Here is a 14,535-nt window from a genome sequence, read left to right on the forward strand (position 1 = left end):
GCCCAGATCCTTGTTTTAGTCTCTTGTTTTTAACATTTTATGCTGTATGTTGATTTTTATGATGGTTTTATTGATATTGATGTTTTACTGTTGGAATAATTGTTTTTTCGTTTTATTGCTGTATGTTTCGGGCTCGGTCCACATGTAAGCCGCTCCGAGTCCCCACTGGGGAGATGGGGCGGGGTATAAAAATAAAGTTAATATTATTATTATTATTATTATTATTATTATTATTATTATTATTATTATATATTACTTGGATAACTTTTGTGTTAGAGCTGTTGCTCCTTTTCATTTTGTCTGGTACTGCCAAATTGAGCTTTGTACGGGGAACTTGAATAATACTATATGCTATTTGGACATATTTTCTTTGTACATAGACCATCTTGTGTTTGTGTGGATCAGACTATCACCACATTTTAATGTGATTTCCGATGTCACATTTTAAAACATTTTAGGTTGCTCAGATTCTCAATCTATAAAGCCTTTGCTTTTCATAATCCAATTTGAGCCTCTTTGTCCTATCCTGCACTTCATAAGGGAGGAAGTTCGATTAAGCCTGAAGTGATTTATATGACAAAGAAAAAAAAACTCTTTGCTTGTTTCAAATTTGCCCTCCCGTCTGTAATTACTATCTAACTGCTAATAGGATCATTAGGCAAGACTTCTGAAGATCGTCTGCCCGCAGGCATCTGAAAGACCATGGCTGCCAATTTCCCATATTATACAGCTGAAAAGGTACATGTTTGGAAAAATGACAACGAGGGAAAGTTTGAACAGTTATTGCCAAAGGAAAGCACTGCAATCTTTCCTGGATACTTTCTTTGGAAGGCATTTCATAAATCCTTCCTGTGCGGATATCAGCACTTGTATGCCAAGTTCCAGAGGTTATAATAGAAAAGTGGAAACAACTCTCAGATAAATGACAAACATTGCCACTTTACTGGAAAAGCTCCTAAATCTATATACCCCCCTTTATTATTTTGTCGATTCCATTCCAATGAGCACAAGACAGCATACATTGTTTTGTTTCTCCCTGTTTTCTCCTCAAAAGAAATAAGTGATTTAATTTTGGATGAGGGAATGAATGATACAGAGACACCCAATGAATTTCATATCTCCCTTAAGGATTAGAAACTGACTCTCTCAAATCCTATCCAAGGGGAAGAAAGCAAAGCTGAGGTTCTAAATACAGTAGAGTCTCACTTATCCAACGTTCTGGATTATCCAACACATTTTTGTAGCCAATGTTTTCAATATATTGTGATATTTTGGTGCTAAATTCGTAAATACAGTAATTAATACATAGCATTACTGCGTATTAAACTACTTTTTCCTATCAAATTTGTTGTATAACATGATGTTTTGGTGCTTAATTTGTAAAATCATAACCTAATTTGATGTTTAATAGGCTTTTACTTAATCCCTCCTTATTATCCAACATATGCGTTTATCCAATGTTCCGCTGGCCCGTTTATGTTGGTTAAGTGAGACTCTACTGTAGTATACAGGGTGTTTGAAAAAGAACTCCCTAGTTGTAAGTTAAAACACATTAAAACTAGGGAGTTCTTTTTCAAACACCCTGTATTTTGAAACAGCATCTCTTCATAGGGCACAATTCATTAGAAAACTTTAGTGTCCTGGGCCATTTTGCAGCAAAATGTGAAATTAATATCAATCAATCACATTTTATTGATTAGCCCATTGACCGTATCAAAACATTTAGCACACAGGCATACATACAACATACAACCCGCAGTACAAAAGAAGTTAAAATAAACAAGGTGTTAACAAGATTCCGTTCAGGATTCTGGCCGGCCTTTTTTTTTTTTTTTTTTTTGGCATAAAGAATTAATGAAGTTTATTTGTCAAAAAGAAAGAAAGAAAGAAACCCAGAATTAAAGTAAAATACATGATTGATGAAAGAAAGAGGGGAGGTTTAGCTACACCTGATTTAAAACTATACCTTGAGGCGGCAGCACTATTGTGGGCCAAAGATTGGGCAAAACTTGAAAAAAGCAAAATTTTTGAATCTGAAAGGAATAGACCTGAGATTAGGGTGACACTCTTATCTCTGGTATGAAAAAAAGATAGAAAATAATTTCATTTTATAAGGTCCTCAATTCTTAAGATATGGGAGAAATATAAAAAAAGTTATACGAAAAAACACCATTATGAATATCACCATTAGAGACCTCCCAAAGAAGAAGAATAGGGTGGGAAAATTGGCTTAAATATAAAGATCTATTAATAATAAAAATGGGGAAAAAATGGCAAGATGTTATAAAAAAATTACAAGATAAATGCTGGAAATGTCAAACTCAGGAGGGGTCTTTCTTTCATATGTGGTGGACATGTAATAATGCAAAAAAAATTGGACAAAAATACATGGGAAAATTCAAGAAATAATAGGATTGAAATTTCAAATGAAGCCAGAATACTTTCTTTTAGGAATGCCAGATTTTGAAATGGACATAAGCAAAGACATACTATTCAATTACTTGGTGACAGCGGCTAGAATAATCTATGCAAAAAAACTGGAAATCGAAAGAAGTTCCCCAGATTGAGGATTGGAAATTGAAAATATTAGATATTATGAATATGGACAAACTAACGCAATGCCTTAAAAGAAATCAAGGTATACCTAAAAAAAATCAGCCGATTGGACTCTTTTGAAAGAATTTTTAAAATAAGAGAAAAAGAAAAAGTTGATTCCCAACTACAGAAAATAATTCTAGTAAAGGGGAGGTTATTTTCTATTAAAGAAAAGAATTGTATATTTCTTTATAAGTATATGAAACTTAATTTCAAACTTCTATGGAAGAGATCGGAAGTCGACAAACATGTTTTTTTTCTCTTCTCTTTCTTCTTTCAATTTTCCTACTTTTCTTTACCATTTATGTTCCCCCACTTTTATTGTAATGAAAAATACTCGAGAGTGCAAGTATATATTTATTTTTTTCTTCTCTCCCTTTTAATAAAAATGAATTTTTTAATAAAATGGGAATTGGACACTAAAAACACAACAGGAAATGAATAAATTAGATAAAAAGTGAAATCAATAGGTGAGGGGAATGTTCAGCTCCACTCTATCTCCTGACTTTATGCCTTTTTTCTAATGTTCTCAGGATCCTAGAATACCCTTGCACCATACTCTTGTGTTAGTCCCATTGATTTCAATAGTATATTTCCTTTTCTACAAAAATACCCTTGGCCTACCTGTGGATAATATAAAAATCCATCATTTCAGCTCCTAGACCTTCTCTCAACATATACAAGAAGTCAACTTGTACCGTACTCTTTATGTCAGTTACATTCTAACTTCTTTATCCCTATTTCTCCACTTTCTCATCACTGAAAAAATTCTGAATCCTATAATTTTTTTAATATTGTTGCTACCTTACATCCACTCCCCACCCCAGAAATCCAAAGCAAAATTACCCCTGGTTATAGGATTAGCCTTTAAGTCCTCATTTCCTTTCAGATGGACAGAAAGCCGCAAAAGAGGCCACTCTTGGTAGACATGAGGTCACAGCAGATGGTTTACAGCATATTTGCACAATGACAACTGAAAAGCTTGAAGCAGTCATGCAGAATCAGATTCATGTAACACATAAATGGGATGACAGCAGCATGCCTACTGACAAAAGCGGGTGAGCTGAATGGAACTGTCAGCAAACAAAGGGGAATTTCTATGTGCGATGTATTTCCGTACAGTTTCCTGAACAAAGGGAATTCTGGATTTAATCTCGCCTTCATGATCAGTACGACAGTTAGTCTGCTACTGATACCTTGGGAATGTAACATCGTGGCAAATATTAATTTGCTTGAAGGCATTATGAACCATCCCTTTTCTGAAAAAGGTAAGTTAGGTAATCGTAGATACAAAATCTCAAATGTCAAATAATCCGTCAAAATAGCCAGCTGATGCCATATGCTAGATTCCAAAACATTGAAGTATGATGTCAGTATAAATATATAAGAAGGGATGTATTAAACCAGAAGAGAAACCTATCTTGTCCAGAGATCTTCTTCTCTGAGATGTCATTCATATGCCTTCCAATAAATCCATGGGGAGGAAGACAACAAGGAAGAGCTTGGGGACTCCTTAGCATCTTGCATTTAATAACATATCTCAGAAGAATCAGGCTTCTTGTAGCTACCACAGCTTGCTGTTAGTGAGAAGACCTACTCTCCATATCTATTCTAGTATCTATTCTAATCCTCGATGGATTGTCACCTTGACGTGGTGAGGGGGCTTGCGTGTTCCAATGAACCTGTGGGCCCAACTATGGGAGTCACACACTCCCAGGAGTGGCCACAGGGGAGGATCCAGACCAAGAACAATCTGAAAACCCAAAGACCTCAACGGCAGACCAGGCGGAGGATAACATGGTACATGTTACAACGGCTGTGAAGGCGGAAGAAGGCTGCAACAGACTGAGAAGCCACTCTCGTTGTGTTAATCACACCACTGCTGGAACCTCAGTCTGTGAAGACTGAGTGTTGACTGGCCGTGCACCGACCTCCACACATTAAAAAAAATCACGCACAGGCGTCTTCCAAGAAATGGAGGACCATCATCCTTGAACTACGAGGGATCACCGAAGAAGTCTAGGGCTGTAGTCTATTGGACTACAATTCCCTGCCATTCTTCAACACTGTCTTTGCTAGCTAGAGGCAGTCTAACAACATCTGGACCAATGGATGAAGCCCTTGAAGACCAAGTTCAAGGTTCATGTTTGTAGAAGAACAGAAAGTGTATGGTCTATGACCCCTACTTTCTTTTTGTTTAGTAGACTCGAGGAGGAAAACACATCACATTATCGCTTACTTTTAGTCTCCTCTAGACTTGTTCTTCTTATAATATCATCTAAAAGCCCAAACAGATGTGCAGATATATCCGTTCCGTGCTTTCAAAAAAACCTGCTCCTAGAAATGCTCTAAGTGAATGGCCATGCCACAGAGAAGAGGGGAAGCTGCTAAGAACCAAAAGATCAAGTCATCTATGTCAGAGTAATAGCAGCGCAGCAGTAGTTGGATGGAGTCAGAGGAATGGATAATGAAGAGACATCAGAGACAATGGTAAAACTATATACAAAGTTTTACTGTACAAGACAAACAGACTTGCAGACAATAGACACAGGACTCTCACTCTAGGCAGACAGAACAGAACTGAACTGATGTAATCAGTAATGCACAAACACTTATGTCTGGACACTCCCCAGTTCCAGCCACACATCAAGGTCATCACAGCTTCTCAGTAATTAACTCTTTACAGACTATAGTACACTCTGGATGATGCAATCAGTATGCAATACAAACCAAGACACAAATTGCATTTAAACACTATCAATACACAAATCCCACATTAACAATTTATGCATTAAAATGCCACAAAGAAGACATTTCCTCTTCTAGAAGCCTCCAGACAATTTGGTCAATTGTCAGAAATTCTGGAAGGGGGGGGGGGTGACCAAGACTGGGAACCATAGATTCAAGTGGGAAATAAATTGAATTAGTTAATAGAAGTATATTCACATATCAGTTTAATTATCATCATCATGCTGAAGTAGCTTTCAGGGAGAAAGACTCACGAGAAATCGCTTACTTGTGTCCAGATTCATGAGCAACAGTAAATGCCAGACCGAGCCCAGTGTCTTCGTTGATGGTACAACTGCGGTATTTGCTGCACATTCCGCTGATTGGAGCAAAGCCTGACAAGAAGTGATGAAAAATGGCAGAATTATAGGCGAAAGCAACAACACTGTGTCTGTGTATACACACAGAATATCCCAAAGACAAACAGACAGAAAGACAGACAGATAAATAGAAAGATGGAAAGACTTTAATGGCTAATAGTAGTTGATGGTGTCAATTTAAAAGCTAAGCAAATACATTTACAGTTAATAATTAATATTATGATTATTATTTAGTCAGAGTTACAAATTCCATCTTAAAATACGATTTCATGTCATGAAGCCAAATGATCGTCCCTGTGCAACAATGCAAAAATTAGCTCCTGCTAATTTTTGCATTGGGGTATTAAATAAATTTTTCCAGAATTATAAGATGTTAATGTGTATATATATTGGGGGACATAACTTCACGCATTCTAAGGCTGAATCTACACTGCCATGTAATCCATAATATAAAATCAGATAATCCACATTATCTGCTTTGAACTGGATTATATGTTGTCTACACTGCCAAATACCATAATCCAGTTCAAAGCAGATCATCATCATCATCATCATACTTTATTTTTCCATCCCACTTCCATCTCCCCACCCGGACTCGGGGCAGCTAACACGGTTCCAAGCCCAAATAACAAATAATAAACAAAAACACATTAAAACCATAGTAATGCAATATAATACAATAAAACACTAAAATAATAAAATGATAACATGCAAGGACCACCATTCATTAATAAAGTCAATAAAATGGGAGGGCGGCCTAGACAATAGTGCAAAGATATGTATTGTAATGCCATTTGGGAGCATAAATGGACAAAGTGCTAAAACATTCTCTAAGAGAATTGGAGTGAGGTAGGAATTCAAGTTACTTCTAACAAGGAGCAGAATAAAGTGCAAAATATAGCAATTATAATCTGGTTTTTATCAGGCAATGTAGATCCAGCCTAAAACAGAGATATGACTTGCAAGACTTCGGAACACATCTAGTTTTGTCAGGTAGATGGAATACAGGAATCAAACTCCTAGGCACATGGTAATGTTGGGCCGGATCCAAGAAAAAAGGCATTCTGTCTGCAGCAGCTGGCCTACAAAACTAACAGGGCTCATTTTCTCTGCTGACTCAACATCAGTCCAGTCAGCTGGGAAAGTTATTTTGAAAAGGGGCGCCAGCTCTTTTCTGAAGGTCAGCCAGAAAGAACAAGCATGCCAGAGATATTTTATAAATCTAAAACAACATGAGTGAACTGTAGATTCCCCAATGCCCATCCAAAATGAGAGGACTTCTTTTTCTTGGATTCTAAATCCTAATGAGTTGATAATAACTAGAGAAGAAATGTGTGAAAAACTGGCATCACTTTGTTACTTTCTTATTTGCTTGCTTTTTCACACCAGATTGTCCTAGTAGTCAGATTAATCACAATAGTAGTTGCGCAGTTGGATAGAGCCTTACTAAAAAGTTTGATAGTTCTTGAATGCTTTATCAATTTGCTTTTATTGAGTCCTCATGGCACAGTACAAGAATTTTTTTTTCGTGTCAGGAGCAACCTGAGTTGCTTCTGGAGTGAGAGAATTGGCCGTCTGCAAGGACGTTGCCCAGGGGACGCCCGGATGTTTTGATGTTTTACCATCCTTGTGGGAGGCTTCTCTTATGTCCCCGCATGGAGCTGGAGCTGATAGAGGGAGCTCATCTCCCCAGGTGGGATTCGAACCTGGCAGCCTTCAGGTCAGCAACCCAACCTTCAAGTCACAAGGCTTTTATCCCCTAGGCCACCGGGTTAATGCCTATATATATGTAGGAGAGTTTAACAAATATTTCAGGGGAAATTCCATTCCAGATATTATACAAAACATTCTCTAAACCTTTACAGGACAATAGTAATTGAAAACAAATGCATCAATCGCTTTTCTTTTTGGCTATGCTTACCTGCATGTCTACTGGCGGGTGATTTTAACTGGGGGGAAAAAACACACAAACAAACCCACAATCAACCAGTCAACTGTATTGCAATACAGTGTTCCCTCACTACTTCACGGTTCACTTTTCGCGGATTTGCTGTTTTGCGGTTTTTCAATAAAGTCTAAAAAGATTATTATAAACCATAAAAAAATTACAATTTACAGCCAAAGGAAGGGAGGAAGGAAAAGCCAAAGGCAGAGAAAAGGAGCCCAAGTGGCAACAGGAGGAGAAGGAGGTGATTTATCAACACACAATTGGTTGATAAGACTTAAAATAGTGTATAACTACTAAAATAATGTATAAATATTAAAATAAATATAGTGTCCCTGCTTCGTGGATTTTCACTTATTGTGGGTGGTCCTGGAACCTAACCCCCGCAATAAGTGAGGGAACACTGTATTTGGCAATACTGGATTGAAGTTACAGTTCTGAATAATCATGTTACTTGCTTCCGAACAAGAATATCCATTCACCACAGAATATGTCCTTGTCATACCTAAAGTGTCACATGGCTCATTCTTCCAGGAGCATATATCAAATCCAGTGAGCAAGATGGCATGATCATGACGTTTTCCATTCTTTCCAACCAAAGCTGATTGCCACTGACAAAAGCTGTTTAATGATTGGTCTGCATGATGGTTGATCACCAGTCCACCCTACAAATAATTCATAGACAAATATAAAATTTAACTGCCATCACAAAATAAAGTATGCTTGGAAGGGCTTGGGCATGGGCGAATTAAACGGAATGTCATAGATCGGAATAAAATCATATTTATTTCGATTTGCGAATGGGGTTCCGACGCGCATTAGCACGTCGGAATTAACCCATGGTTTCGAAGCGTTGGAGCCCATTCATTTAATGGGCTTTTTATTTGTTCAGAAAGCATTTTGAAAGCAACCAAACTTTGTTTGCAGGGAGGAGCAACCTAGCCTGGGCTTGCCTCCCTGACTAATCGGTGTGGATGTTCATGTAAGGGGAGGGGTTTGGACGTCCTCCTTCAAAAGTGTCTGCTGCAAGCCAAGAGGCTCATTCTGTTTGTTTGTTTGGCCTCCCCAAAGCCCTGCGTGACCCATCATTTCCAGAAACCCTCTCTGCTGGATTCCCCAAGTCTGGGGAGCCCAGCCACGTTAAACATAGTTGAATCCTTTTTTGGGTTCAACCCCTTTCCTCCTTTTGGGTTTATTTGTTAGTTTCAGCCACAAAAACAAAGTTTCTGAAGTAGAAGAACAACTTTCAAAGTAAAGACAACCCAATGAAACAGGAAATAACACTTTCAAACCAGGAACAGATGTCTGTAATTATTTAAAAAATGTTTTTTTATATAAACTACGAAAATTCATCAAAAATCAGAGGAAAAGGGAAAACCACTGAAATTTGGTTAGCTAACAGTGGTAAATGTGTTCTACCACTGTAGCAAGTTTCATCACAATAGCTCAAAAATGAGGGTGGGAGAGTCCCCTAAAGTTTCTCTCCCAGTGCTGTTTTTTGCTATTGCGCTGCACATCCGCCATTAACGAATGAATTACGTATATTCTGAAACTTCTGGAAGTTTTGAATTTTTTGCTTCAAAATTTGGAAATGACTTTAGAAACGAAGCACCAGTGCCCCCTCTTAAGAACCATTTTTTCCTGGATCGCACATGCTTATTGCCTACATAAGTCCAATACCCAGATCATCCGAAATAGACCACAAGCTGTCCTCATGATGCACATTAGCTTACAATAAGTATCTTAGGGAGTGGCTAAAGCTGGAAATTCTGCCCCACTTTTGCTGGAAATTCTGATATATAGCAGGGAAATTCTTTCCCTGCTATATATCAGTGCAGGAAAGGGGAATGGATTGTGCTCATTTTGCTGCTATTCCTCATGGAGCTCTAGCCATGTTCCTGGCTGTCATGGGCTCCTCTGGTGGTGTTAAAATGGGACACTTGTGTGACCAGTCAGAAGACAGGAGACATGCAGAATATAATTAAAATCAATGAATGAAACTTACAGGTTCTTGCTCCAAAAGAAGAAGGCTCACAATCACAATATTAATATCACTTCCGATTGTGCCATCCTTGAAAAGACTTGATACCTATGTAAAGCATTAACATGGACAAGAAAGTAAGGAAAAGAAAGTCATAGTAAGGACAGCACCCACTACCTATATACGGCAATATATAATTGTCCTATACCTGCAGGACCAATATCTGAAGTTTCATTTTCCCATATCTGACAAAATATATTCGCTCTAGAAATTTGTGAGGTTCTCCAGATAATTCTATGGAAGGGCGCATCGACAGTTTCAAACCAACATAGAAGACAATGTTTTCAGAGTGCTGATGATTACATTGGAAACTCTGTAACTGGTTCAAGGCTCGGATAGAAGGTCTCCACTTTAGGAGGATTCTGGAGCAAAATGGGGATTGGAGGGGCAACAGTGTCATGTCCTGGTATATCAAGAGACAAGTTTCTACAGAAGATAGTCCTCAAGCAGACTGCCCTCAAGGCAATTTATTGGTCAAGACCAGCACTTTGAATTATGGTGGTGAGCAAGCTGAGAATCTGCACTACAGCTGATATTTCTTCACATCTTCTCCATCTTTCCCTCCAGCTTGAGGTCCAGCTTTCTCCAAACCATCTTTCATTAATAATGCCTGATTGGACTTATTTCCAGAGAAATGGGCATTCAGACTTCTGAGCAAGTCTCTAGCCAGTGTAAGCAAGGAGAGAGGTCAGGAGGGGAAGAGGGAGCAAGTTCATAACCTCCTTTCCTTCCTCATACCAGAGCAGAGCTTAATCGCTCGAACAAGGCCTTGGGATTGACTGCATTGTACTATTTAATTTAAAATGACACCACTCCTTCCAAGTACAAAAGCTATGCACAGACCAGGCCAAGGACTGCTGTGAAAAGGAAATGGTTTATGAAAGAAAAACACGTCTCCACAAATATATTTCACTCTATCTTCACTATGCAAGTCTATCAGGCGGTGTTTAAAGCAAGCTTTTGCCAACGATTCTGTCATTTCCATCCATCTTCTTCAAGGAGCACATTGGGCACAGCAAATCACGTTAGAGAAAGGGAAAAGACTCTCTTTGTTGAAACTCTGATTTGTTTCAGTTTTCTTCTGTGTGTTCTTTCTTTGTCCAACCTTCCTTCCTTTGGCCTTGCTGTACGGTTTCTCACACTTTCACCAGATTTGTGCAGTGTGCATTTGTAAAGGTAAGATTGACACCGCATGTTCCCTGCTGTTACGTTGCAGCCACAGTCACATATGTTTGTAAATATTTTCAATTCACACTGCGGGAAGAAAACAATTTCCTGGAAAGCTCATCCCAGAATTTGTGTGTACATTTTGCATCATAAACAGGAGATAGAATCATAGAATCAGAATAATAGAATCATAGAGTTGGAAGAGAACTCATGGGCCATCCAGTCTAACCCCCTGCCAAGAAGCAGGAATATCACATTCAAAGCATCCCTGACAGATGGTCATCCAGCATCTCTTTAAAAGCCTCCAAAGAAAGAGCCTCCACCACATCTTTCATCTTTGAACTGTATTGTTATTGTTGTTATGTCCCTTCAAGTCAACTGCTATTACAGTGACTCCTTCCTAAAGTTTTCTTGACAAGGAGAATTATTCAGTGAAGCTTTTCATTTTCTTCATCTGAGGTTAAGAAAGTATGACTTGCCCAAGGACAGCCAATGGCTTTCACAGCTGAGTGGGAATATTTGGACCCTGCTTTCCCAGGATCCTAGTCGAATATTCAAACCACTAAATCACATTGGCTCTACTTTCTGAACTTTATTGTCAAAAAATGTAACTAAGTGGCATGAATATAGTCAGAGGCGGTTCAACCACCAACTAGGCAGTTGCCTGTGGCGCCATCGTGTTGGGGGCGCCATCGAGGCAACTCCTGTCTCCTGTGGCCTGCCTCTGCAAGGTATTGAACTTCTTTTTCTGTTGATTCGTTGTAAAACATGATGTTTTAGTGCTTAATTTGTAAAATCTTAATGTAATTTGATGTTTAATAGGCTTTTCCTAAATCCCTCATTATCAAACATTTTCGCTTATCCAATGCTTTTATTTTTCAGTGATTGGTTTTTTTTTGGGGGGGGGGCAAAATTCTGTTCGCCTACACTTGAAAAATACCTAGGGCCGGCTCTGAATATAGTTAGCATACTTCTAGCCTTACCATGTTCATCACTGTTAAGATGTAGGTTGTAACATTCTCCTTATTGTGTTTCTCCAGCATTTTCTTATCAGCCACAACCAGAGTTTCTACATTCAAAGTTCCACCTTTCTGGCTTTTAATAGGAGATCTTTTCAACCTTGTCAAACTTCCATATTCATCAGAAAGAATGAATGTTTCCTCTGCTGGTGGTTTAGGTGCATCTAAAATGAAATAGGAAAGACATGGAAAAGCTCAGAACGAGTTCTTTTTTCAATAAGCAGTTTGGACCAGAACTATAGGACTAAGGCGTAAGACCCTTGAATGAGTCTACACTATTGTGATGAATGCCGAATACAGTAGAGTCTCACTTATCCAACATAAACGGGCTGGCAGAACGTTGGATAAGTGAATATGTTGGATAATAAAGAGGGATTAAGGAAAAGCCTATTAAACATCAAATTAGGTTATGATTTTACAAATTAAGCATGAAAACATCATGTTAGACAACAAATTTGACAGAAAAAGTAGTTCAGTAGGCAGTAATGCTATGTAGTAATTACTGTATTTATGAAGTTAGCACCAAAATATCACGATGTATTGAAAACATTGACTACAAAAATGCATTGGATAATCCAGAACGTTGGATAAGCAAGTGTTGGATAAGTGAGACTCTACTGTACTATTAAAACATGGAATTCCTTTGGTGTCCCAAATCAGCCTTCTTTGTTAAAAAAAAAGTCAACATATAGATATGAATACATTGACTGAGTTCCATATTTGTGGTCATAAGCAACATTCTGGGTTTTCAGTCCCATCCCTGAGAAACAAATTCCAAACTTGTATTCATTGACTTCAATCACTGTTCAATTTGTTCTACAGAATTACAACAGATTGGAATTTAGCAATCCACAAATAAAAATTGTTTCCCTACTCAAGGAAAGGGGTTGAACTAGATGACCCATGTGGTGTCTTCCGACTCTGACCCCTTCCACACAGCTGAATAAAATCTCACATTATCTGCTTTGAACTGAAATATATGGTAGTGTGGACTCAGATAATCCAGTTCAAAGCAGATATTGTGGGATTTTCTGCCTTTATATTCCGGTTTATATGTATTCTACTTTCATAGTCCCTATGTAATGATATTTCTGAAGAAATGTTCTCATGGACACACCAATTAATGAAATTAATGAAATTAATTTGATGATAACGCAAGATGAGACCTTTCCTATGATGTTGGTACAGGTAATACCAAATATCTAGTGATTATTCCATTTATTTAGATTTTTTATGTCTAGAATAGGACAGAACTAAATACAGTAGAGTCTCACTTATCCAACACTCGCTTATCCAACGTTCTGGATTATCCAACGCATTTTTGTAGTCAATGTTTTCAATATATCATGATATTTTGGTGCGAAATTTGTAAATACAGTAATTACTACATAGCATTAATGTGTAATGAACTACTTTTTCTTTCAAATTTGTTGTATAACATGATGTTTTGGTGCTTAATTTGTAAAATCATAACCTATTTTGATGTTTAATAGGCTTTTTCTTAATCTCTCCTTATTATCCAACATATTCACTTATCCAATATTCTGCCGGCCCGTTTATGTTGGATAAGTGAGACTCTACTGTAGTCTGTTAGGGTTCATTACAACTGTAAAATGTGTGATGGTTGATTTCCATGGTAAAAGTATGCAAAAAACTGTAGTCAGAGACTCCCTTTGACATAAATTTGACTAGACACAAACTACATGGTCATGGGGACAATCACATTTGCTGTACCAAAACCATGAAGAACTACTTGATAAAAACCTGAGACATTTGTTACCTCATTGTTTTCCTCATCTCATGCATCAAATGAAGTCCATGAAAACTCTCATAACTAATGTCTTAATCATCATCATCATCATTTAATTACTTATTAATCGCCCTCCATGCAAGATGCTCTAGGCAATTTACAAGATAAAATTGTAAAGGATAAAAATACATACATACAAATATTGATAAAATTAACATAGATTAAAAGCTCTAGTAAAGAGCCAGGTCTTGAGTGCTAGGGTAAAAGGCCTAAATACTAAAGGAAAATAATACTAAAGGGAAATAATCTAATCGTTTTCCTGGGGGGGAGGACACAAATCAACAATAGGATCAGGGAAAGAACATTCTCAAACCAGAAGTCAAATGGTTGAGCTACCCGCATAAGTATTGCAGACTATAGACCATATAGGATACATCCTACTCTATAAACTTGCTGAAAGTGATTTTTTTTAGGTTTCATATATACATCCTTTCTAGCTGCTAGGGACAAAATTTGGGATCTTACATATAAAAATGTGTGCTTTACAACTAAAGTATAACTACTTCCCATTGAAAGGGTGAGCCTACATTCAAACATTATGGTATTTTTCTAATTGCTTTCTATGGTGGAAGATTTTATTACAGACAATCCCCGAGTTGCAAACATCTGACTTACAAATGTTAAGAACAGGGGTGAGACAACAGGAAGTGAGAGAATTCTACCCTTTGGAAGGGAAATCCACTCCTGGACGAGTTATTATCACGTGAGAAAGGGGGGCTGCACTAAAGCTTTCTCACCAGTTCTTATTTACACAAAAAGCCTTTTTTTTTTCAAAATCCAATTCTCACAGGGACAGAAAATGAGGTGAAATTTTCTTAACAGGTGCACAGACAGCAAATAAAAAACACCAC

At 37.7% G+C, this 14,535-nt stretch overlaps 1 protein-coding gene across 4 annotated transcripts in view; it reads right to left on the reverse strand.

Moving 5' to 3' along the window:
* adamts18 (ADAM metallopeptidase with thrombospondin type 1 motif 18) overlaps window positions 1-14,535 on the reverse strand; it is a 111,706-nt gene that overhangs the window by 66,592 nt on the left and 30,579 nt on the right. For 3 of the 4 annotated variants that reach the window (XR_010000535.1, XM_062961582.1, XM_062961584.1), the window contains 4 exons: window positions 11,839-12,038; window positions 9,653-9,736; window positions 8,153-8,312; window positions 5,612-5,717 (listed from right to left, as the gene is read on the reverse strand). Coding sequence is in view for 3 of the 4 variants with exons in the window: in XM_062961582.1 (XP_062817652.1) it covers window positions 5,612-5,717; window positions 8,153-8,312; window positions 9,653-9,736; window positions 11,839-12,038 (550 nt within the window). In the remaining variant the exon portion in view is untranslated. The remainder of the gene's footprint in view (window positions 1-5,611; window positions 5,718-8,152; window positions 8,313-9,652; window positions 9,737-11,838; window positions 12,039-14,535) is intronic. The other variant, XM_062961583.1, reaches the window with a different exon arrangement.

Source organism: Anolis carolinensis, unplaced genomic scaffold, assembly GCF_035594765.1.
Source record: "Anolis carolinensis isolate JA03-04 unplaced genomic scaffold, rAnoCar3.1.pri scaffold_9, whole genome shotgun sequence".
In the NCBI taxonomy this organism is placed as follows: Eukaryota; Metazoa; Chordata; class Lepidosauria; order Squamata; family Dactyloidae; genus Anolis; species Anolis carolinensis.